This window comes from Acanthaster planci, linkage group LG07 (assembly GCF_054643075.1).
Source record: "Acanthaster planci isolate LZ-2023a linkage group LG07, COTS_SCS, whole genome shotgun sequence".
NCBI lineage: Eukaryota > Metazoa > Echinodermata > Asteroidea > Valvatida > Acanthasteridae > Acanthaster > Acanthaster planci.
In genome coordinates, this window is record NC_141783.1 from 13,047,564 (window position 1) to 13,074,043 (window position 26,480).

The 26,480-nt window shown below is 40.2% G+C and overlaps 2 protein-coding genes across 4 annotated transcripts in view; both read right to left on the minus strand.

Annotated features, from left to right (window-relative positions):
* Positions 1-22,312, minus strand: part of LOC110981809 (uncharacterized) — a 57,135-nt gene extending 34,823 nt beyond the window's left edge. Inside the window, exons 1-17 of one of the 2 annotated variants that reach the window (XM_087139422.1) lie at positions 22,001-22,312; positions 13,771-13,884; positions 11,796-12,137; positions 11,101-11,214; positions 10,769-10,882; positions 9,916-10,029; positions 9,232-9,345; positions 7,709-7,822; positions 6,598-6,711; positions 5,648-5,761; positions 5,086-5,199; positions 4,083-4,196; positions 3,653-3,766; positions 3,061-3,174; positions 2,229-2,342; positions 1,322-1,432; positions 299-526 (exon numbers count right to left, since the gene is read on the minus strand). In XM_087139422.1, the coding sequence (XP_086995548.1) occupies positions 299-526; positions 1,322-1,432; positions 2,229-2,342; positions 3,061-3,174; positions 3,653-3,766; positions 4,083-4,196; positions 5,086-5,199; positions 5,648-5,761; positions 6,598-6,711; positions 7,709-7,822; positions 9,232-9,345; positions 9,916-10,029; positions 10,769-10,882; positions 11,101-11,214; positions 11,796-12,137; positions 13,771-13,884; positions 22,001-22,070 (2,233 nt within the window). In that variant the 5' untranslated portion in view covers positions 22,071-22,312. Of the gene's footprint in view, positions 1-298; positions 527-1,321; positions 1,433-2,228; positions 2,343-3,060; positions 3,175-3,652; positions 3,767-4,082; positions 4,197-5,085; positions 5,200-5,647; positions 5,762-6,597; positions 6,712-7,708; positions 7,823-9,231; positions 9,346-9,915; positions 10,030-10,768; positions 10,883-11,100; positions 11,215-11,795; positions 12,138-13,770; positions 13,885-16,975; positions 18,182-22,000 lie in introns of those variants that run through there. The other variant, XM_022239746.2, reaches the window with a different exon arrangement.
* Positions 22,313-25,179: 2,867 nt separating this feature from the next.
* LOC110981781 (uncharacterized) overlaps positions 25,180-26,480 on the minus strand; it is a 79,028-nt gene continuing 77,727 nt past the window's right edge. For both annotated transcript variants that reach the window (XM_087139421.1, XM_087139420.1), the window contains one exon: positions 25,180-26,406. In XM_087139421.1, coding sequence (XP_086995547.1) covers positions 26,325-26,406 — 82 coding nt within the window. In that variant the 3' untranslated portion in view covers positions 25,180-26,324. The remainder of the gene's footprint in view (positions 26,407-26,480) is intronic.

A 26,480-nucleotide genomic window follows, 5' to 3' on the forward strand; every position in this document is an offset into this window, starting at 1 on the left:
TAATTTCAGAAATTGTTTCTTCTGCAAGCCTTTGTCTAGCTAATAATCTAAGAATCATTGTGGTTGGTTCAGGAAAACACTCACGTTTCTTTCATTTAAAAGAAATACCCACCTAAAGTTGGCGCTACTTGTCAGTGGTTCGGCTGGCAATGACTAGTCTTTTCATGTGAATTATCAATACTATCCCATGGGTGCTCATGCACGCGGGTGCACACAAAAGTACTGTTTTGGGAAAGACATGGTCCCACTTGCCCCTCCCCCCTCCACATTCCCCCTGGGTTAATTAATGTTCCCTCACCAGTTTCACAGTTGGGTCCTGTCCAGCCCTGCAGGCAGTCACACCGGTACATGTTGATGAGGTCGAAGCACATGCCACCGTTCTGGCAGGGGTTGCTAGCACACTCGTTGACGTTGACAGTGCAGTGCACGCCTTCCCAGCCCGAAGCACACATGCAAGTGTAGGAATTATCCCCGTCAACGCAGGTGGCGCCGTTCTGGCATGGGAAGGAGCGACATTCGTCTATGGCTGTTGGGAAGAGACAATTTCATTTTTATCCTAATTTGAGCTGTAAATGCGTACCTCAAGAATAGATGTTGCATTGGCATAGCAAGTTCATTTTCTTGGGGGGGGAATAGGAGGTGGGTAAAAAAGGGAGATAGATAGAAATAATGCTGAAAACATCCATTTGGAAAGGAAGACAGATTTTTTTACCTGTCATTTGACCTCTTTGAAATCCAAAAAGGAGACTGCTTAAGGCATACAGTACTGGACAATAGGCAGCACTCTCAATGGGAACACTTAATAGTGACATTCAACCCTACCAAAGGGCTTATGAGAAACGACGATTGTGAAAAAAAGCAGTCATAAAAGGGCCTCTAATGAGAAAACACTGCAGGGTGAACAGGGTACCTGGACACTATGCCACTGCATCTTGACAGTGCAGCTGCAACACTTGTGAATTCTTAAAACTGAGCAGTTTTTCAAAACAAGTTATTTCACGACATGTAACTAAAGGAGCACAAATCTGAACATATTTGTGTTAAAAGCACTAAACTCTTTGAACACAATAATACCGGCACAGACAACTGTACTAAATTCCATTATGTTTTTCCAGATAAAAGTTAACATATTTGGATTATCTTAATTGAAAAGTTACACAACTCTGAAGCTCACAAATGCCTGAATATCAAGACTATTTTGAAAAGCTGGTAACATCCAATTTCTTTGAACTTTCACAGGTGTTTGAAGCTGGGGATGGGGAAGGGGGCAGGAGGGTGGGGGGTGGACTAGGAACGCAGGAAGGGAGGAGACATCACATACCTTGTTCACAACGGTCGCCCTCCCAGCCATTGAAACAGAAACAATTATATCTGTTGTCACCGTCGGTGCACATGCCATTCACACATGGATTGCTGCCACACTCATCATTGTCTGTACAATATTTCAAAGAAAAACAAGACAACATACAACATGAAAAGGTCTGTCATTTGACGGACTTCAAAACTTACAGAGTACAAAAATCATTCGGCCTACACTCTCAGAGGTAAAAGAAAAAACGATAATGGGAGTTTCGACGATAGGCACATCAACTTTTCTTTGCAAGCTGAATGTGGATTCTAACATTTCAGGTAACATTTAGTGCACAAGTGCTGAGGCTCCGGAGCTCAAATTAATGGTGAGGCTTGAATGCTACATGAAAAACCAGACTCGACTTGTCAGTACTAAAACCATTTGACTTTCCACAAATGACAACCGTCCATGGTAATCAAATGGCATCCCACAGGAAGAATTGAAGGCACAGCGAGGAAGCACTCAACTTTGCTTGTCAGTCTGTGACATCATAGGCCTACATCATGAGACAGCTGGTTGACCAAAGTGACCAGTATCAAGGCAGGTGCCATTGAGAAATAACTCAGGTTTATAACAGAGCAGCTAATCATTCTAGTGCCCTGTTTGTCTGCTCTCAGTGCGAGTAGTCCCATGGAAAACCGTTGTATCTATTTTTTTACCAGACAGAATTCTATCCCTGCTCATCTGTGTATTAAAAATAGAAAATCTTTCCAAATAGCTCCACCACACATAAAAACCTCAATTTGGCACTGTTTAGACCACAATAAAATGTTTTACTTTTTTCTCACTCGACACAATGAACCATTGTTTTATCAAATTACTTCATTGGCTCATTCATATCAAGGAAGAGTGAAGATGCTGAAAATACTATACTCACTGATCTCACAGTGGAAGCCACTGAAACCAGGCCTGCAGTTACACATATATCCATTCACCTGATCCACACAGGAACCACTGTTCTGGCATGGTGCACTGCTGCATTCATTAATATCTGACAATTGGGGGGAAAATAAAACCAATAAGCATGGCGGGCCCCAAATGGACTTCAAACGAGAAAAGAGACTGTGTGTCACTTGAAAAAAATTTAGATTCGCTAGGACTCCTGTGAACGTTGTGGCCAGTCATGAGGCTGCCTTTGCCCCTTTGTGTCCACTTTTATGCTGTGACGAACAAAGAAATACAGAGTACCAAAGTGTGACATAATGTTGAACCAGGAAGTGTAGTGCAAATGAATGGAGTATGCTGGTTCACTCACTGGTTGTGTGCGTGATGTATTGACTTTGGTATGGTTCTTTATACACGCAACACAGAATTCATTAACTAAAAGCTTTCTCACGATGAATGAACAGTGAATCCAATCATCTGTAACATACATGAGCAGTAAATGTTTCCTTTATTTATTTTGTTAAACAAAGCTTTGGGTGTATGTAAAATCCTACTGAAATTGGAGGATTGAGGACTGTTAGGGATAATATCAATGTTTCAGTTTTCTACCACCCTTGGAGCCATTGGAACATTTCAACAGCGGAATTATTCATGAACTCATGTAACTACTTGCAACACGGCTTTGTTATGAGGATACGTCCAAGGGAAATGTAATTTTAAAAGTTCTATTGCATCGCTCTAAAGATCAAGGTAGGAATTCTAAAAGGAAAATTGCTCTCATTGAAAGAAACCTCAAGCCATTCCTTCAATTATATCTTCCTTACTTGTTTGACAGCGAGGACCTGTGAAGCCAGACAGACAGGTACAACTGTAGCCATTGGGAAAATCGCTGCAAGCTGCACCATTGGCACATGGATTGCTCTGACACTCGTCGATGTCTGTCACACAGAAAGATTTGAGGACATCAGATACAAAACATTTGCCTCTACACCTGAAGTAGTAGGATAACAAACCTAGAGCTACGGAAAACTTGTCAATTATGGTTTTTGGTTTGGAGCTGGAAAAACAAATAGCTCAGGTGCTTGACTGATCTGCATATGACTTCATAAAGGTTAAAATATTATTTAAATACTCTGTGGAAGTAAGTAAAAAACAAACTGTATGTAACACCAGCACATGGTAAGGTTCCTTTGTTCCATTTGAGTTAAAATGTTAACAAGGGCACACTCAGAACAAAATTTGAGGGGAACAAGATTGTTTTGAGGGCATAAGAAAATTGGACATCTTTTCTGGGGATAAACATGGAAGATTTTTCACCAATGTTCTGAAGGTCAAAAAACGAAAAATCCTCAGTGACATTTTTTAAGTAATTCACTTCAGGGTTAATCTAAGTCAATAAACATAGGACTGAAGTACCTATTTCGCAGTTAGTTCCTGTGAATCCACTCTGACACTGGCAGTCATAGCCGTTGATTTGATCAATGCATATCCCGCCGTTGCTGCATAGGTTGTTGAGACATTCATCAATATCTGGGTGGGCAAACACAGGCCAGACTCAAACCCGTGAGTGGCTTTCTTCAACAGGAAAAAAGAGGGAACTCGGCAACCTGACAACAACAAACTTTGGGACCAATGCAGCACGTGTGAGCACTTTTCTGTATACATTCAATGTGGGTAAGACAAACGTTATTCTGCAAACCAATGCAGTCTTTGTGTAAGAAGAAACTTATCTCAATACCTTGTACATTTTTTTCCTTTTCGATCTCCAACTTCAGCTATTTTTCAAGGAACTTTCTCGATTGCTTCAAAATTAAATGCTACTACTTCTACCTCTCAATGGACTTACTTATTTGACAGCGGGGACCACTGAAACCATCCGCACACATGCAGGCAAAACTGTTTTCTCCATCAATGCAGGTCGCTCCATTACTACAGGGGTCACCCAAGCAGTCATTAATATCTGGGGAAATTCACAAAAAGTCATCATTAATTACCTAATTCTGCTTCTTTGACCATGTAAAAGAACGATGGTGCCCCTGTAGAAGTTGGTTAAGTAGCAACTACATGCAGTGTAGCCAGCATACAATATTAGCTACAGGATTACATGATTACAGGGAAATTAATTGTCAACATTTTTTCATGAACTGAAACGCAAGTGCTACATGTATCATGTCAAAACTAAGGTAATGAGTCACATGCAGCACATGGATACACGCATGCATAGTACACTGATGTACAAAAGAAATTCTTTCAGTTTTCCAAGAACTGAGATGGAAGCATGTAGAAAAAAAACACCATTCCAAGAAAAAAAGCTTTGAAATTGATGCAAACATCTTAAATATTAAAACTGAAATTCTTTCAACTTCAAAAATTTAAGATGAATTCCAGTTTAAGAAAAAAATGGAAACCAAAATGACTTGGTTACTGAGAATGCAGTACACTAGGGTATGGTGACTATCAGTTTGTGGTGTTAGCAAGGGAGTGAAATCTGCAAGGTCTTCTCTCGGGAACCTGCTGCATAGTGGCAATGGTGTTCTGAAATGACCAACCTTTTCTCTTTGGTGCCACGTCAGATTTCATTGCCCGTGAAGAGCAGCTGGAATTCTAACAGAGTTTAAATGTCAAATTTCCCTTCTTTACAAGGTTGACATATTTTAACTCTACATTCTTTCAATATTCAGTAGACAATTTTGTTAACAGATGAAACATGAGAGCCCAATTATAGGTCTAGAAGAGTTAAATTTCAAGAGCAAAGATTGGAATGAGAAGCTTGAACACAAGGCCATGAGCTCCAACTTTTAGTGAAAATGTAATGTTGAGATACACAAAAAAGATCTGATTGTTCGTACTTATCTCGCACTGGTTACCAGTGAAACCGGGTCGGCAGGTGCAACTATAGTTATTGACGAGGTCATTACAGGTACCAGCGTTCTCACATGGGTTGGAAGCACAATCATTGATGTCTGGAATTGGCAGAAGAAAATCACATTCACATATCCCAAAGTCGTAGCATTACTCCACTATCAATTTAGCTCAAGAACAGTAAGCTATCTGGGCTCCAGGTTCTGGTTATGGCTAGGAACCATTCATCCTAAGAGCAATAAGCGGATTCAGAGGAGAGGAGACTGCCTTTCCGATCGGCTTATTTTTATGCTGAAATGGTTCAAATTTTTGTTTGGCTACAGTTCCATTTGTTGGTTTCCCCCTTCCCCCTCCCCCCGCCCCCGAAAAAATGTTGGGTGTCTCCCTTTTTTTTTTTTTACTTTATCTTCACTGTAGTTGACTTTTCTACAGCCAGAGCAAAACCAGTTCCCATCGGTTTTCTTGCAAGATTGGAAGCTGAATGGAAAAGGTGTCAGAAACTGTGTTGGTTGTCATGAAGGGAATCTTGGGGAATGCACGGGCACTCACTTTCGTCACAGTTCGGGCCAGTGTATCCCTGGCGACACACACACTGATACATATTGATGAGATCTAGACATGTTCCTCCATTTCTGCATGGTGCACTTGTGCACTCCTCAAAGTCTGGAAACAAATGATATTTATCCTTTCAATCAATCAAATATGGCAAAAACCGCAAGTCTTGTGCAAATTACTCACATCATGCCAGTGCACATACCTTCCGAATTAATTTTTTTGAGAGTGGCTGTTGAAGATGGGGCCATGAGAGGTGGGTTGGCAGCAAGCCGCTCCCCCCCCCATCGGAAAAACCACAAACACAAAACTATTTGTTGTTTTTATCATGTGCTACTACTGCTACTACCCCCCCTAAAACTGGGGGTGTCTGTTCAGGACATAGTCAGTCTAATTTTTCTGACCTCATATGGATTTTTGTCTTACTTCCTGCTGGACATTTAGCAGCTCTTTGCTCAGAGCATGGCACATTATCAATGCCCAATGTACATCTCCGCATTCTAACAGTTGTCAGCTGACTTGTTGCTTAATGTCTGTCACTACCAGGAATGGATTAACTGGAAGGAAACCTGATCACTTTATCACTATTTTTATCAAATCTGACACAGTATTTATGAGGCAAGAAACAAAATGCTTCAACAGATATTAGCACAGCCAACACAGTGAGAAATAGCAATAAGTAGACATACATATCAATACACACAAAAGAGTTTCGCTGTTTGAAACAAATCGATATATACTCTTGACCTATCAAGTTTTAACAGCAAGCACAAACATGTATGACCAACATGGATGTCAATTCTACAAGCTATCTGACTGAAATCAATTTTGTAACGCTTCCACTCAACACAAAGTTTACACAAAGCAATCCAATGGGAAAATGGGTTGTGCTGAAGTGAATGGTAGCAACCTAAACACTGTCAATGCAAGTTTCATTGCAGACTTACTGAATTGACAGGTGTCCCCTGTCCAGCCCATTGGGCACATACACTCAAACGCATTCTCCCTGTCGGTACAAGTTCCTCCGTTGTCACATGGGTTGGAGCTGCACTCATCAATGTCTTTGCAAAAAGCATGAACCAAACCAAATGTCAGAAATATCACTCACAGGAAAAGCTTAAACCTGGGGGGATGAATGCTTTACAATAAAGGGTGTCATAATGGATTTACACCTCATGCATGACTGTGAACTTAAGTGCCTCAACCTATCAATACAGTGCATTTCAAGTTTTTATATGGCTTCTTTCTAATATTTCCCCTTTGCTTTCCATTTTTGAACATTAGAAAACTAAAAACTGCAACATGCTTTACTTCTCATCATCTAAAGGTGGAGTGTGATCAAATGGATTACAAGTGGCCAAAAAGTGAAATTCCTCATGATATATGGTCCCTGATCATAATGGGCCCTTTCATGACTAGCAGAACTAGAAAGTATAGTGCTGCTCCAGGCCACCCCATCACATTTCTTTCATGACCATGTGCATCTTTAACTTAAGGGCTGTACTATAAATTAAGAGTCCAATTTGTTCTGTGTCCCTGTCACATCTGACATATGATTTTGTAAGGTCAGAACACATTCTCTAATTTGCAAGAGTGATCAATTAATACACATTACCTGCCAAACAAGTTTGAAACCAATTTCAGTGATACCTCAGTAAAATTACACAGGTCAGGTATAACAGGGGCACAAAAATGTCACACTTTTAGACCCCGAATTTATAGAATGATCCTTCAGCTATGGACATGTCTTGCATCGATATCCTTCTTGATTTGAATAGGCTACATTCATATTGGAATGCTATACACAAGCTTTCCACATTTTCAAACAGTCACTCATGACTGGCAGCATTAGGAAGATTGGCGTTGCTCCAAGCTGAGTATCAGTGAGTGAGTCAAACTTTAGCTGATCAAACATCTAGCATCCTTCTTGATATGAATGGGCCACACTCACAGCGGAACACTTATACTCAAGCTTTCCGAGTTTTGAAACAGCTGCTCATGGTGAGCAACGCTACATATTCAAGGTCCTATCCCAAATGAAGAATGTTTTTTCTATACCGGTGCCACAACGAGACCCGTTAAAGCCAGGCAAGCATGAGCAGGTGTAGCTGTTGAAGCGATCGATGCATATACCGGCATTCAGACATGGGTTGGGGACACAATCATTGATATCTGTCAGAAAATGGGGGAAATACATGAAAGACCTTAAATCACAATCCTAACGAGGGTGTCAGTTTCAGATTCAGCACGTAACAAACAAGGGAAGAAGCCAACACTTACAAAAGAGGGGGCATTTTAACTGTTTGTGCTGAGTGTACATCTATTAAAATTTGTATATAAATTATCTGGGACTGTTACAAACTGTAGGACACATTCCAAAGGTACCTCAAATAAATATCAAGCTGTAGGTAACCTCATTTTGAAACAAAACTGTTGCAGACTAATTCAGACATTTATCTTTTTCCAATCAATTTCTTCACACATGGTTCATATAAATTAACAGAGATGAACCTGTAGGTGAGACAAGATTTTTCCATGCATTAGGTAATTAATACGTCCATTCCCGGCACACAGGTTCACAAATAGCAAATGTTTGTCTTGCCTGTAAAACATCTTATGGTCACAGTGATTTTAAACAGGGAATATGACCTGTAAGCATTTACTTGTTAAGTGAAAATGATCAACAGCAAGTAATACAATGTCACGCAATAACTTTTTTTGCTTCTTGTCATGCCAGTGTATATGTTTTTATCGACCTACTCTGACGACTTGGTGCAAGCAGTCATCAAAGTTCAATATAATCCACCTTTGCTGACCGTCAGTGGCAAACAACATTTCCATGTAGACCTATTAAAGTGCGCATCATTGGGGACTATCATACAAACATAACATGGTTTGAGGTTGGACAGTCAATCTTACCTCCCCTCAGTATTGGGAGTTGACGAACTAGTTTCCGAGGCAAAAAATCAAAATAAACCATGTTATCTTTGTTTTACTAAAACTCATATATATTTTCGTTAATAACCTCTGAAAATAAAAACCATCATCATTAATTTTTTCCACGAACTTTTATTTTGTTCCTAAGGTCGAAACACAAGCACTTCATCAGTTCAGCATCGCTTAGCTGAGGAAAATGCAGATTGTCTTTTACGTGTGTTGCCATCTTTTCATATGAGCTGCATAGCGTTGCTAGGCTGGTGCCACCATACCATGAGTGCACAGTTCCTGGATTTTCTGCTTCTTTAACTGTCACCAGGGTGAACCGGGCAACAGTTAAAAATGTATGCATATTTACTCCTTGCATGAACGATCACATGTGCGCTTGGCAAAGAGTAAAAATAGCAGCTGGCACGAGACCAATCCACCAATGAGAGTTCGGCGATCTGTCATGAATATGTATCGGGTATAGTCATCAGCAATCAGTGATGCTCTCTGCATTTGTTTACATCGATATGGAAACTAGGCTTTATGAGTGACTCAAGAGATTGCTAGCTCCTTTTCCTATTGAGATTGAGCTTCAACATACGGCATGAACAATGATGACTGACAACAATTTGGGGGAAAATACTCATCAAACTCACCGCGTTCACACATGTCTCCTTCCCAACCAGCTGTACAAGTACAGCTGTAACCATCGACTAGATCCGTGCATGTCCCACCATTCCTGCAAGGTGCACTGCCACACTCGTTGAAATCTAAGACAGGAGGAGAAAAGCTTTTTAGGAACATGACTGTTTGAAAATGTACTACTTTACAAAAACACCAGACCTCTTGAGTTAAATTTTAATGTTCTACCATCCATGCCAGTGGCATAAATCTGTGCCGAGGACTGGGGGATGGGGGCTGATTAAGATAATCTGCACAACGTGATGCTAGAGGGTACTTTCATGATAGAAATGTACATATTACATCAAAATGATAGATTTAAAAGCTTTTGAAATGTTTGTTCCTTTTAAAAATACTTGTTAATTTTGTTAAGAAGTTCAAAAATTAACTAGGCGTTAGTGTGGAAACCAGCGCAGGACCCAACATACGTTCATATACGTATTCCATTCATCTGCACTAAACTTCTAGTTCAAATCACGTCATGCTTTGGAACTCTATAGCTGCCCAGACCCTATTTATGTAGGCTACAAAGACTATTGAAAATACTGAGGACTGTATCACTGGGTACCTTCCAGATGGAGGATTTGAGGATCCTCATAAATGGATTTATAGGTCATAAACATACTTTTAAAAGGACTTAGGGTTTACAATATACCAACCAATTTGGCAGTGGTCTCCAACATAACCAGCAGGGCATGAACAGACGTACATATTCAGTTGATCAACACACGTAGCATTATTTAGACAAGGTGAACTGGAACACTCATCAATATCTGTGGAAAATTGTCAGCAGGTACAAAACTGAAAACAGTGTAAGTCTTTAAAAGTAATTAAAAGACCCATTTCAGAGATTGTACCTCTACACTGGCTGAAAAGTCACACAGTGTTTGCTACTTCTCCATGTTTAATATGCACTCCAAAAAAAAAGACAGTGGCATGGCAGGCTAGAATTTTCTTAGAAGTTCTACATGCATAACAATTAAAGCACTGTACCCTAAGCAAAAAAGTTCTGCAGTTGTTTGCAGGTGGATTAATTTGGCTTATTGATACTTTTATAGCTAGTACATTGTGCAACTTTTTGAAACCCTTTAAGATGTAGGCAAGACCATGTTAATTTGGGGGACAATCAAGAGAAATGTATGCAAAGTATAAATTGTTTACAATTAAAAGAGAAATGTATTCAGATTTTTTTTTGGTTCTGCTTGGATACGTTGTTTCTTGTTTGCAGGATCTATGAGGAGGTATCATATGAAATAAAGTGTCCAATGCTTTAATTAAATTACAGTGCAGAAAAAATACCTCCCCTTGGTGAATCATCAAGCATTCCCGAGAATTCCTCTTGTTTTTGTTACCATTATATCTGAGTGACAGGGGTTCATTTTGGGGATATAAACAAAAGTTTACTCTTTTGTCTTCTCAGTTGTGGTCTGAAAATGAGAATGTTGTGGCAAGACCATTTCAAAGTATGGGATCAGTCCATTTCCAGATGAGGGGGGGGTATTCTGTACTTACTCATGTCACAATTTTTGCCACTCCATCCTGCAACACAGCGGCAGAAATAATCATTGACTCTGTCCTCACACGTGGCGCCATTCTGACAACGATTTGTGATACAGTCATCATCATCTGTCATTGGTGAAAACAAAATTGAAATGGCAGAATTAATCAAATTAATAGCCAAACTTTGAACAAATAAGTAGCCAAAATGTGAACTTCACAAAGCAAAAGGAGGGATGGGATTAATGTCCAACAAAGTGTAAGATCATGACATTCAAAAGTGCACACTTGCATGAGCCATTTTTCGACACGGTTTTATGGATTTCATTGGTGAACATTTCACTTACTGATTTCACAGCGGTCACCACTGAAGCCAGGAACACAGGTGCAGGTGAAGGATCGTAGCATATCCGAGCATGCTCCATTATTCAGACATGGTGAACTGTAGCAATCATCACCATCTAGAGTAGGTGAGAATGTATATGGTACATGTATTGAATTTGACGAGGTAGATTGTCAATTTTTTCCACATTACTCCAGAACTAGCTTCATCTTTCTTAGCTACTATGGCAATATTTAATAAGCTCTATGTCCTGACGCCGTACTACAATGTTTACTGCAGTGCATCACGGGATACAATGGGGGTCATCAGTGCACACATTGCCATGCATACATTACTATGTTATAAGCATATGAGTGCATTTCAAAAAGACATTTTTTTGTTTTGTAACCATTGTTTAAAATCTTAAAACCATCAAGTTACCATGCACAATTAGAAACGGTAAGACTGTAACTGAAACTTTTATTCTGATTGAATGCCAACCACACCTGTGCCATTTCCCTTGCTAACGGCATACAACGGCCATGTAGACCACATGAAATGACTCCTTAATCTATCCCACCATGCACTGTGGTAAACCCTGATTCATCATCAGTTGGAATTTGAGCTATTGTTTTTAGAATGCATCTCAGCTTTACAAACAAAAGAATACAAACTTGCACTTGTGAACCATATCAATTACTGATCTGGATATTTACTCACCAGCACTGTACTCTACACGGAACCCTGGTCTCCCTATGTTAACATCTGTGGTTAACAGGAGCCAGACCACACCGGAATCATACGTTAAGGTCCGAGGAACACTGGTTTGATTCCCTGTCAGTGATTCGTTTGCTTGGTTTATATCAGCAATGTAGCCAACTCCAATATCCAAGTAGTCCTTGGGGGCCTCCAAGCTCACATTGGTGAGCGTTATTTCGATGCGGTTGGCTCCGTGGGGCCGTATCTGGTAAACACAATTCAGATTGTCCCCATAGTTGCTTGGGTAGTTGGGGCTGGTGATGATGCCCGTAAAAGCAGAATAAGAGGCCCCACAGGCAGCAGCTATTGGGAATGACAAAAAAAATTCAATTTTAGGGATGCTTTATTTGTTTTGATCATTTAGTTTGTCCCAAAAGTCATTAAACAAAGAGTTTGTACACAGTTAATCACTGAAGCAAGTCTTATTTGTTTCCTGTGATGTTCATAAGCACAGATAATTTATATCTCTGCTTAAAATAAAAATGCTATCAGGGCAAATTATTGATTTTTTGACTGAACTTATTCAGCTACAGTTAGCTGCAGTTGAAAACCAACCAACTTTGGGTGACAAGTCACTTTTGGTTGTAATTGTATTGGTTGTGTTTGGTTGTAATCCATCTTTGAAATAGTCACTTTTGGTTGTTTGCCTGGGTGATTCGTAGTCTTTTTTATCACAAAATTTTGTATAAGACAAGCCAATTTACCTGTGCTAACCTAGTACAGGGCATTCTTAAAAATTACATTTGTTCATAATAGCCACAGTTTATGCGTAACAACCCTAAGGCATTAAAAATGATTTAAACTTGACACTTTCAAAACAAACCCTTTTTCTTTTGAGACCAATTCTGCAAGGATCAACATGTTATTCCCTGAAACTATAAAAGGCTCATTCAGAGCTAAATGTCAGTACTAAGCCAGAGATTTCAAATACTATCCTAATACATGTAAAGCCTTAGATGAGAACTGACTCCCCATTCATTGTTGTCAATAATTTTACAGGTGTGCATACTCCTTTTAATGACACATCTTCTGCAGTAGGCCTATCAAAATCTGACTTTTCCATTCTCAACTTCAGTCCGTTTTTTCACATTCTTCTCAACTTCAGTCTATTTTTTTCACATCCAGCCTCAGTTTTTGCTAGAGCTTATTTCACAATAACATGATGAACGCAGAAATGTACAAAATGACTGTACAAAAAATCTGTCGATTCTAGCCAGGCAAAGTGCAACACATTCCACAAGTAGACGCACTGTGCTAGAACCAAGCCGAAGGTGAACATTTTCTTTGCCAGATCATGCCAGGATTTGGCCAGTCTTCACACCTCACTTTGTGACTGGAAATTGCTGAATTCAACAGCCAGCTGGTACCCGTGGCTAGTTGGACATTTCCATGATTCTGGGTTATGTTTTGTTACATCGACAATCATCTGTTGAGTATGTGGGGTCCATCAAAGTGATGGAAACTGTTTAAGTGTCTTATTTGACATTTTTTCCTCCCCAGTATTCCTGACAAAAACAGTGTGTTGTCTTGTAGGCCGAACTAGTGATAAGGAGATTTCCTGTAAACTCTCTGGTCGTTGAACACCAAATTCAAGAAGTGTGACATTTTAAATTGATTCACAGATTTCTTGGAATACCAGCACATGTAAGTCTCTGCATTTAATATCCTGGATAAGAATAATAAGGAATGGTGTGTTATGTTCTCAGCTGTTCGCTTAATTAATCTCAGAAATTGATGCCAACATTGGCAAAAGTAGTGCAGCATTCATATTTTAAACAACTACCATAACAACCAATGTTACATATAAAATATAAGTTATTTTGGGGGACCTGTATACCCCATTAATTAATGTGTCCAATTGATACAAAACACATAACCCAACATCAAAGAAAGACCCAGTTATGGGGTAAGGTTGAAGAAAAATCTTGATGCTTACATGTACTTTGCACATCACAATTCACTCCTTCATAACCAACAGGACACAAGCAGGTATAGTAGCCGTAGTCACCATCAGAGCATGAGCCATTGACGCAAGGGGAACTTGCACATTCTGTGGACACAACAAAAACAAAGCAAAACAAAAATGAGACCAAGAAAATTAAACTTCAGTCACAAATTGACACTCACATATAATATATCTTGATGGAAAGTACTGGTGGCTGCACTCATCATGGGGTGCACTCAGCATGCGCTCCAACCTACGGTCACCAACAAATTAGAAACTAAATCTCCCAAAAGTTAACAAGTACATGTATCTGCAATGATTTTTCTCGGACACAATTTGTCTACAATTTCACACCCTTCCTCAGTGTGTAAAACTATTTTACATGTACATCTCCATGAGGTTAAATGCACTGAAAAATGCACTGTTTTAAACATTGCAATTTTTGTGCCTTCTTGGATAAATGAGGGGTTGTTGTCATTGTGACGTCATCCAGGGAAGACATGGTTCAGTGCACCTGTTAACCCAGACTTTATTCTTTGAAACATTTATGAAACAAAGTTTTGCATGCTTATTGCTCTGTATTTGCACAACAATAAATCACAAATAGAAAAAAATGTTTGGCAAAAACTTACACAATGGAGTAGCTTTTTGTGTACAAACCAAGGTACCATTAAGGGTTTTCTTCCTTGGGTGATGTCACAGTTTTGCTCATGAATAGGCCTATGGAAATATCCATTAGTACAAAAACCAAAAAGCCAACAAATAACCAAAATACAAAAATATAAAAGTGAAACAAAAAGGGATTTGGAGGCCTGTGTTGAAAAATGTTCCACTGCAGCTACCCTTTACAATTTCTAGAAGTTTTGATGGCTCCCTTCAAGATCTTAAAACTGACCCTCTAGGGTTACTTCTCCCTTTTTGGTACTCTTGAATTTGCCCCTTATTATTTTGGGATAACTACTGACTGCCTCCCAACCAATGTTACAGCTCTGACATATAATATAACGTAGCACTTGCTTTCAATGCCATATTTTTGTATCCATAATCAAGTTTGTGGAAGCACTGACCTTAGAATAATTTATGCTGAAATACGTAAAAAGAAATTAAAAGGAAATGTTTCCCCAAAACCCACAGGTCAAATTTCATGGATAGCAGTTGAACCAGACAAATGTAACTAATAACTGTATTCATGTCTACACACAAGAGTAAGACTGAACAATCTAATTTAAACCCTCATTATCATTATACAATTGCATTGTGAAAGTGGGTGGAACAGGATTGCTTTTAGTCCCCGTCTGTTTTTAACTGTACAGAAACACCTGCATAGTCCTTCCAATAAGGTATATTAGTTCACACATTTTGGTTTACAAGATCAGTACACTGCACCCCCGGCAATGAGACCAGCGAAAAAGGAAAGAGGTAGAAATATTTAATGATCGACCCACATCTCAGTCGCATTGTTTTAACTGTATTAATTTGATAGAGTTAGGAGTCCCATACACGAACATCGCTTGACACCTTGTACACAAACCTAAGTAGGGCCAAAATTCCACATCTTCCCTGCTAAATTTGGCATTTTATACTTCAGGGAAAAAATAGTAATGTCTGTATGTCGAACTCTATGTACCTTGATTAACTGTCATTAGTATAAAATATACCGTGTTCATTGCCACAAAAATAACCCTTGGGTCATAAGAGCGCATTACAAGCAGTTGCTGAAAGAAAAGACCGCTTCATTTTGAGTCATGGCAACGGCGTCCCCTTGGCAACCACACACAAGCCGTCAACACCCGGTGGCCTACGCTGTTGTTTCGTTTCTATTCTGGCCACATGTTAACGGGCATCAGGTGTGAGTTAATTCTCGATTACTCGTATTCTTCACTGGTTTATCTGGAATTCATCAAATATGAAATTTATTTCCTGACAGGCACTTTGCCATGTTCACGTCGAAACAAAAAATCTGTTGAAGGTATCGCCTAGCCGTCATTAGACATAACCTTTGGTAGTATAGTGTCTGTAACTGCTTATGTCATTTTTCCCAATTCCCATGGTTTCATGAATTCATTAGTCTTGGGTTTTGGGTCAGATTTCAAATTTATCAAGCAGTTCAAGGCCGTGACAAAACAATTCGCAGATACATAACAACGGCAGCACAGTATCATCTTACTTTCGGAGCCGTGAAGACAGACAAATGTGCATGCACCTGCTACTGAAATGCCTGCTACTGGCTTTACGCAAATTTTATTCCGGGTGGAATTTTACAGGAGTTTCGGTATAGAAAACAACCTCTCAGAAGTGTGTGTAGTGTACGTTTTCAATTTTAAATCTTCTTACAAATACACCGCTCACAGCCTCTCGCAAAGGAACCAGTGTAAAAAAAAATGTAGGGCTGGTTTAGAAATCGACCAAATTCCTCTCCACGTAAGGTAAAGCCTGTCGGCTAACAGATATTGTGCACAGCCATCGATTACTTTGGATGGGGGAAATGTGGATGATATTAAAAAGTCAGTTAGACGCAAACAACACAGCATAATTTTCAAGGACGCCGGTCAAAAATATAAATTTGTTCCTCGTCATGTATATATGGGTATATTATTTATGTCCTGTGTAGATTTCTGCTCTTTACAAAATCAGATGTGTTGTTTAAATTTTGGATGTCTTTGCTACGAATACATTTATAGCAATCAGCTGAGCAAAGGCTTTTCGGGGCGGGACAATTCAAAGTTTTGAAATTTAAACTTGCCTTGAACGTATTCCGACACTCCCAATACAAGAAAACAAAATAAAATGTGTTGTTTGAAAATCTCAAAATAAGTTTACTCGGACACTGTTTCCCTACGTTGCCCCTCCTCATTTTTAGCCGGGATCACACTCAACTGAAATGTACCCATTAGCCACGGAGACTGCTGATCTGCTTGAACAACTTGATAGATATTTCGCCAGAAACGAGTTCGATTTTTTTTTCTAAGGCTAGTACATAGTTATACTAAAGCAACCACCCCCCATTAAAAAAAATCCTAGCTCTGTGACTAACATGTCGGTCTACTTAAAGGTTTTGTGTCTTTAGCCTCCCCCCATGCTCTGGCAACGGCCCGGAGTATGTCTGTCGAGTCGGATCATGGCCATCTTGGTGGGTACGAAAATGTAATATCTAAGGTGAATATATGCTCCCGGAATTCAAGAGAACATGTTTTACCGTTAAGGGCGTCAGTCTTATGAATTAATAGGCTCAAGGTCGCCAAGTGAAACAGGAACGAGGCTACCAGGTAGCGGGAGGGGATTGGTTTGACAGCGTGAATCCTGTAAGGTGGCGATGGAGGTACTGCTCCAAATCTCAGTCTGTGATGGCCAGATATCCACGGTCCATTTCGGCGGGAGGAAAAGTCAACGGGGGCCATACTCTTTTCCCACAAAATGTGGGGTTGGAGTCGTTGTACGGTGGGCAGAATTCTGAAGATCGATGTCTTGTCAAAATAAGTTTCTCAGAACGAGGAAAAACAGTTATACGCAGCAAACGAAACCAATTCGAAATGCAGCCGTTTTCAACTGGAAAATGAAGTGTTGTCTGCAGTTGTATTCTGTTTATTTCCCGTTCAGAGCTTGAGTGAGAGCCGCTCAGTGAAGCCTGACCGCTTTTCAATGATTTTAAAGTGAGTCGGTGTCGTGGATTTGCTCTTCGTGAAGTCCAAACGGAAGGCAAAAAACTATATCATTTTGCCATCTCTCCTTTCACAACATCCCACGCACTACATTCTCCTTACAAAACTCCTCGCATCTGTTGAAATCGCCACCTCATCTTCCGGCGGCTCGTGTGAAATTCCATCAAACCCAAATCCTCCATTTTTGTCACAACGTAGTCCTGCATTGTGTTATGACGACATTTCAAGTTGAGCTCATGGTAAATATGCATCTTTCGTTACTTTTTCCCCTGCTTTCCAACGCTGCTGACCAGAGTATCGCCTGCACAAACTGGTTCGAGTCTTGGAATATGCTCCTCCCCGCTATCACTAATGTGAATCTGCGATACGGTGAGACGCTGCGTTACTCCAATACATCAACGCTTGATGCAATTAAGTGCGATGGGTCCAGTGGCTTTGTGTTAGTTCTGGCAATGGCCGATACACCGAGGTACACAAGTCTCACCTATTACGAACATGGCTGCGAATGGTTAATTTAACATCAGCCAATTTACCTCCCGCCAAAATAAATAACCATTTAGTTTCATGGGTGGTTTTCCTCAAAAGGCGGCAGCATCTTGTGCACACAGATATGCGGCATCATACCCCATTAGCGAGCACAGTGCCTGATGACAGCCTCCCGATGCCCGGCCTTGGCAAGAGAAAATGTGATGATGGTGTACGGAAAGCAATACAACTGACAAAACGCCAAGAGTTTGCACAACCGGCTTCTGGGTTAGTAATAATCGGTTGGAATGAGTCAGGCTGCCGCCGGTAGGTCTGCGCACTGTTGCTGTCGACTGAGGGAACCGCCTTGTGCCTCAGCAACAGGCGGTAATTCACCATGGCAACCACGCCAACGGCAGGCGGCTGTGATACATCAATTCGTTTGTGGATGATACAATTTGTATATCACTGGCACCATCGGCAGTGCGTTGAGTTCATTAATGAACGAGTCGATCGTTGAGCATTGGAGTTTTACAAGGGTAGGCCTACCTTCTGGAAGGAGGTTATTGATGTTTTTAACATCGAAATTGGGGGTGATGTAGATGCATGGCGGGACATGCCATAACAAGTTGTTCGGCCGCAAATACTTAAGAATTTCGACTAAGGTGTACATCTTCGACAGAATCATGTAAGCCATGCTTAGAAAATCTGTGATTAAGGTAATCTGTAGCGTAGCAGGGGCAAAGGGGCTTAAATCAGAGTGACGGGTTGCAATGGGATGGAGCTTTCTATAAACAAAAGCAAGCGCTAATCGAGACCTGAAAATGGACTGTAAATGCAACGGCGGGACTATGAAAACAGACCCTACGCAACTACAAACTTGGATGGCATGGCCAAATCGGTCGATAAAAAGGTCGAATTGTTTGTTACAAACGCGTTCCTACATCTACCGTTGTCTTCCCAATGTCTGCATTGCCTTATTTTGTAACTGAACCCAAATGGGTATGGGCAGACCCAGACATTTCTTTCGGGGGGGTCAGCCCAGCAGATGTTTTCTTAATATCCATGATATGGACAGGTGGACAAATACGTAATGCATTACGTTGTTACTGATGTACAAGTAATAACCCTCGCGTGGTGCCACCTTATAACCCTCGCGTGGTGCCACCTTTTTTTAATCAATATACTCTCAATGTTATTTCACATATTCAGAGGGTGTTCACAGGTTTGGACTAGCTTTTTATACCCCGTTTACTGCCGAGGTTCGAACTTGAAGGCGCGGAGTAGAACAGCGAGGAGATGTGCTGTACAGCAAATGGTACTACAGGCGAAAAGCTATAACTCTATCCCCCTCCAAAATGACGTATTTTGAGTCAGAATTCCAGACTTGTTGTGAATGTGGGGAACTTCCCGACTGTACATCGGTAATGAGGTATAGAGTCAGACTTCTGCTTTTTCCAAAACGGCGAAATTTAGCCCCCCCCCGTGTCGTGTGCAAACTTGACACATGGAATTTTGTTCCTTTTCCTTTTGTTAAGCACACAATGTCGAGGCCTCTGGAAAACCAAACAGTAAACCTCGCGGGCTTACAGACTCATATAATACAGACATATTTTCTCGGATTATTCAAACAACAAAACGCTCTGGGGCGCAACTTTGCAATCATTAAAAGGGACAGATCAAGGAATATTTCCAGGGTCGGTCAGGCCTCCAAGATTTTCTTATATCAGATTGTTGCGGACAGGCAGACACATTTTACTTGTAATTTATTACAATATTAGTAATGTACAAATAATAACCCTTGTAGGATGTCATCCTTTTTTATTACAACTCTGATTTTAATCATCTGTTTGGGGAGGATGTCGGGGAGAGGACCCAGGATAATCCATTCCCCTCCCCTCCGGATCCACGCTTGGTTCGCACGTTCGCACGGTCTCAAGCTCAATTAATTAAAGGCATATAGGTGGCAAGTTTTGCCGCGCCTCTTTGGCCTTGCGTAATAGTCACCTACCGCCCACGTGGTTTTCATTCATTAAAAAGGCATGACTACTTTACGGTCAAGGTTACACGTCATTGTTACATCGAAACTGGAACTTTTATCAAATGAAATCAGATGTCACAAAATTGAGATTAATTAATTTTTCTCCAAGCCCCTCCTTCATGGACGGCTCAAAATTACTCTAGGGTGTCGTGCCATCACAACGAGAATGACCCGCGTTTTGGGTGGAAGCAACCTTACGTCTTTGGATGTATATGATTAGATAAGTGAAAGCAGTGGATTTGTACGTGTCTTTTAGGCGTTTATTTATGACATTTTATTAATAATTGCGCTGGAATTCTTTCAGATTCAATTGATGTTTCCTCCTCCACTTCTCCAAATTCCAACCAGTGCAAACTCATTTAATTCAAGTAAATGTTCACTCCTTCCGAGTGTACCTGGGAACGGACACAAATTCTAGTGAAATTCACTGGATTGTGATTTCACTCGAGTTCAGACAAGAGTGGCAAATTGTTCGAACCCATTTCAGTCTAGATTGAAATCCATCTAGTCCCTAGGTCCCTACTCTTTATGCACCGCGGCCGTGAGTTTGGATGCCTCGCGCATCAGACACAGCTGAACCAAGTTCCAAGAAATTGCATGTGGCGTTTTTATAACAACTATTTGGAATATGTTTTACTCATGAAACAAGGCTTCCTTCTTATTTTCTCTACAAAAACTTTCAGCTCTACTAATACGTTTTGAAAAATAGTCCAACTAAGGCCGTGTCCGAAACGGGCTTCCAGAGCTACGGCTAGGTCTATTGTCTATGCGTCTCCATGCATTTCCAACGGAGCGAAGACCTAGACCTAGCTCTAGACAAGAGATTCGGATGCAGCCGAAGATCTGCCATGGAACACAATGGAATCCTGCAGTGCAAACGGTGGTACCTATTGTCAATAGTTCTGTATTTGGTTCCGTACAAGTAAACATCTCACATGCCTAAACGTTGAAAAAAAAAAACATGCTGCAAAGGTATCATACTGTAGAAACTTTTAGGCCAGATTGACCTTCTGTCTGTCCAGTCGAAAAGAAAACTCCAGTGGGTCGAAACTAACGTTTTCCGGTTCTTTAGTATCCAAAACGTATTCTTTTTGACCCGAGAAAAAAAGAAACCGAGTTGGGCTTGATTCAGATCGCACAATCTGGCCCACACGTTTTGAGAGTGCGCTTGTGAATTACATTGGACGATAAAAACCACCAAGTTGAAAACAGGAGCGGTTGTTAATTTAGAGGGGATGTTAGGGAGGGAAGCGGGACATATTTTAAAAAAGTAAAGTAAAATTGTCGGCACCTTCAAAACGTCTTGCATTTTGTAAATTCAGTCATCATGTTACTTTGGAACCTACCCAGCTACTTAAGGGCAAGGTACATGTGCGTAGCAGCAATAAAGCTTTTTCTGGACTAACCTTCAAGAGCAGATCCACTCAGGCACAAATTTTCAGGGGTAATTAAACTTTTCTTGGGAGGGGGAGAGAATTTTTCATGTAACCTTTTATGGCCGTTCTTAGGGACGAAGCTGCATTTTGGGAATTTTTACCCACTTCTGGCAGGGTGAAAAAGACCAAAAGGAAAGAGTTCCGTACACGGACAGCGCTAATTTTCCTCTGAAACGTTATAACGCCCATCAGAAAGTGAAAACATATCCTTAAAAAAGTGAATTTAGCTAAGAATATGCCGAAGTATTTATTTGGAAAACATTTTTTTTCCAGATAAGTCCCATAGGTTGCACAGGGCCTCAAGTGTTGTCTGTATATGGAACTCTTTCCTAATTGCGGAAGCAATATCATCAGATTTTCAATCCTTTAATCAAGGACAATTTTTGACGTCCCCACCCCCTCGTACAAATGACGCATTCTCTGAAAACATGCCTGGTGAGTGAAAATTTCCCAATCTCCACCGCCACAAGGTGATGGATGCAAATTTTTTTTTAATTAAAAACTGGTAAGTGAACGGCTCTTTGTTTCATGTTTTACGATTAAGTAGAAATTTCTTTAAAATTACTGGCGCGAAATGCTACAGCGGCAAGGCGGTAAACAAAATAGGCCACACAACCTACCGTTAACAGCCAATGTTCCTCCTGTCAGTAAGGTGGCAACCGCAACCACAGTCAGCAATAATTGCTTCATCGTCCACCCCTGGAAGTATCAACTTCCCTCCGTGGAAAACTACGTCTATTTACTTTCTCGTATTAATACAATCCGCCGGGAAGTTATTTGATTTCCAAGATATTCCAAAAGCAACCTAATGGGAAGCTAAAATTCCACCAGGTGTGCGAGTGTGTGTGACCCGATCATGTAATTTACGGCGTCCTCGTTCCCTTACTCAACCGGTTTCTGCCTTCGTAACACCATCCCTGTGTACTTTCAAAACAAGCATATTTTAAATCCACACCCGTGTGCCCTAACGAAATTTATTAGCCTGGGCTATATGAGTAGATCATAAACCTCGTGCTCATTTCGAGCCGTTACCTCGACCCAAACGCTACCCACTCTCGACTCACTGCGTCGAGTGGCTTGAATAGGATACCGAGTGACTAGTCAAGCGTGTCTGGAAGAATAGTCCAGTTCCCAAGCCGGGCCTTTCCTGGCCTTTCACTGTTTGCCTGGCTTTGAAATATATGGCATGTGGTATGAAAAGACATATGAATAGGGATGAGATCATCGGGCGAGGCTTGCAATTTTTGTAAGGCTCATTCTGTTAATGGGCGCCGTGGTTCACAGTCGGTTCAAAGGGAAGTAGAAGAAGACCTCTGTGGTAAAAGTACCAAAAGAACCATTGACTTTAAAATTCGTTGGAACCAAACTCTCGTTAAAAGTTTCTAGATGTCCATCTGGCGATAGGTGACAACAAAACATTCCTCTTGCTGCAAACCAGAACTAAAACATTGGTGCCTTTTGTGATTATTTAGTCGGCTTGTGTTAGTTTTTTTTTCCGGAGCGCAAAATCTTTTCATGCATTGCATTGTCAACATTGTATTCCAAACGTAGCAAACCTAGCAGGTTTCAGCCACATTTCAATAAATGAAAAGGTCATAAAAGTCATGATTTCGTGACTACACAATCAGAGCACGATCGCCTGTAAATGTGGGGGCTTTACAAGGATACATGGCCCAATATTCTATGGATTATGGGGGAATGGGGTTAACTCACCCCAAGCCGAGTACACGTACCCTCCTTATTTAGCCTCCCTTCCAATTCCCCAGCAAACCATACATTAGGAGAATGTCCCACGCCTCAAGATGATCAAATGTGTAAAAGAAAGATAAGTCAATGCCAGAAACCTTTAAACGCCTAGCTTGTCTTTACATCCTCCAGTCAATCGTACTAAAGCCTAAATTAAGTCTCTTTTCTTTCGCGGGGTTACATGTCATGTAATGTCGTGTTGTGTTATGATCCATCTCACTATATGTATTAAAACATAAGATTATCCATATTTTATTACGTCTAACACAATGTAACTGGGGACCTCTACCCGACAAGCAATGCCTAATATTTAGGGGTCTCCATCCATATAGACTATTGTCTTCCCAATTATCATATTATGTATCGTGTGGAAAATAAACTGAAGGTGATGCAAGCCTGTTTTTCTTTTTACTGAGCATGCCAAGTCGTCTTTTTATCCAGCATTTCGCGTAAAAAAAAACAGGAATCGCAACGTGATTAAGTAGCAGAGAACCAATCTGTCACTGAAATTGAAACTCCAAGAGGCAGTGGGTCAGAAGTTTAAGTAAACATTGTGAAACCTCTCCTTAAAGCAACCGCTGAAACGAAAACCCACGCATCCTCCGTAGGACGTATTTGAGACAATCCGCGGGAACTGCATCTGATAGGGCCAATTGGATTCTCAACTTCATATCTAGCAGAACCTAGATCCAGGACATGGCAATACCCTCGTGTTGTTTGCTACTAAATGGGTCAATTAACTCATCTCTTTACTGTACTTGTCATACCACAGCAAATAGTGAACGCGGTTATTAAAAGAGATTTTTCAAGGATATTTTTAGTTGTTCTGGTTCAATAGATTACACTGAATAAACTTGAAATTGAAAAGTGCATTTACCGTGGTTTGTGCGAAAGGCTGTGAATTATTGGAACGTTGTGAACGGTTGGTCGCGCAGAACACTGAAGCAAAGAAAGTAACGTGTCATATACGATCGTGTAGGCTTCATAGGCCAGTCTACTCAGTCAGTTAGATAATCAGATGAGATCTGAGGCTTTTCATGGTGGGGGTAGCAAGTAAACTAGATATAGGTTTGCGGTAGCACCATGGATATATCTTCTTCTTTTTTTCTTTTCTTTTTTGAGTATGTAGGGTTCTGAAAAACGTTGAGTACCACCGGTTCTTCTCAGAACCCCGCATACTCAAAAAAGAGATAATCCATGGTGCTACCGCAAACCTATCTAATTTACAGTTAGATGATATAAATTTCAAAAGCCAATTTCCCTCAATTCCAATGCTGGGCTTCAAGTCACAAACGTTGAGATTTTGATTACCCCGAAACGCTTTAATTTGATTCCGTTCTGTTTGGGGTTTTAGGATTTGGTTTAAAGTGTGGATCTATCACCAAGTTTTCCAGTATCTCCAATTAATCTTTTGGAAGAAGAAATGATTCCAAACAGGTAATCCTTTCCAAAACGGACGTTAAATTCTAACAGCAGCAGATATAGGCCTATATCGGGTTAACGGTTAACAAATTAATTCGTAACTGACCAGCAACTCACCGATAAGCTTGAGGACTCATGACCGCTTTATTGTTTCTCTCTAAATTAAAACAAATCAACGCTCAAGCGACTGAGTGTACTAACATCTATGGAAGTCACCTTAACGACCATGCGAGTAAATACCACTTTATTCCGATAAACCCTCGTGTTTCCACGGCAACGCATGTCCTAAACGCCGTTTTGAAGACTGATAAGTACCCTTTTCAGGGAAAGTGTTTGTGGATACCTTGGACGACAAGATGAAATGAGTAGGGCCTATTGTAGTTAGGAGTGCGACCACAGCGATCGAAGAAGGCGTGTGGGGGAATGCGATGCTTCGTGGGGATTACAAAGGGAAACAAGCGCGTATAGTATGGCATGAGGGGCCAACGAGCTGCAAAACACTATACAACACTCGAACCGAATACGATGGAGAATGATGAATCTATCGAAAGGGACAACCTAGCTAGATCCTCGTGGCTACCTTGTCTTTGGACAAATTTGACATTGGTCTAAATTGAGATGGCAAGTAACATTTTAAGTTTTATGTACAGTTTATTTGTGTCAACAAATCGAGCAACATACGCATATCAGGTTTTGAATCATTTGGAATTGCACAAAAAATAGAACCCTACTTGCATTAGACAAAGAAATTGGTAACTTATCTCATATTTTGTACAATGTACATTAATGTAATATCTGTTACACCACACAAAGGCCTGAACTCAGCTGATGACCTCGTATGTTGATTGGTCAGGTACAAATGGTACCTGTACTTTCCCCACAAAAGAATAAATTACAAAGGAACAAACTTGAGTAAATTTAAATACCTCGGGAGTCTTGGAAATTTGTTGAAAAATCAATTCCAGGTACCTGCATTGGCACCATTACATATTTAAGTAATGTAATTAAATTTACAGTCCAAATTGCATTCCCTTGTGGTTTATATGATACAATTATTATTACAACTACAGAAGCACTGCCCAGTAAACTCACCAACTTCACTCAGATTTTCCTACACAAAATGTCCATATAATGTTTAACCAGTTTCCAATGCTTTAAAGTCCTCATATATATATTTTTTAAAAAGTTTTACGTCGTTCCAATCTAATGTTAAAAAACAAATCAGTTAAGAGCAGTCTTTTGCCCGCACAACCCTAATTGGTTATTAAAACAAGCCTGACAGAACACTTTCATGAGAAGTATGTGTTAGAGTTTAGATCATCATGTCCCGTGAGACTTTAAAATAAGAAATATTAAATAATGTGTGATAGAGGTGTAACTTCTTGTCCGACAATTTGAAGGGGTTAAAATGTATTTATGAACATATTTATTTAGAAAAGAAATCAGTTATTTAGAAAAAGTAGATAATTTTCCAAGACTGAAATTGAAAACTTGGTCTTTAACTGCACTTCATATATGTACACTTTGTTGACTCACTTAAGAAAATGCCCATAATAGTTTACTTCTATTGTCACCCAACCAGTGGGGCTATGCACTAATCAGTCCTACAATTTTCACGTATTACGTAAACTTCAACGTGAATATTTAAACACAAGTAGGAGGACAGTCAATTGTATCAATATACTATTAATTACAAAATGGGTTATATCTTATTTATACAAACTTAGGACTGAGAAATCTGAAATCTCTTTTAATGTCTTACTCATGTTGTGTGGACTAGATGTTACTCGTTGGCATTTGGTCAGTGCTGACTGGCCAAGGTTCCTCTTGTGTGTTCAGATGGGCAACACTGGTCGTTCTGTAGTGGGAGATGGTAGACCATACTCTTTGATTACCTTTTTATTTTTGCCTTAAAAGTCTGCAGAACCACTC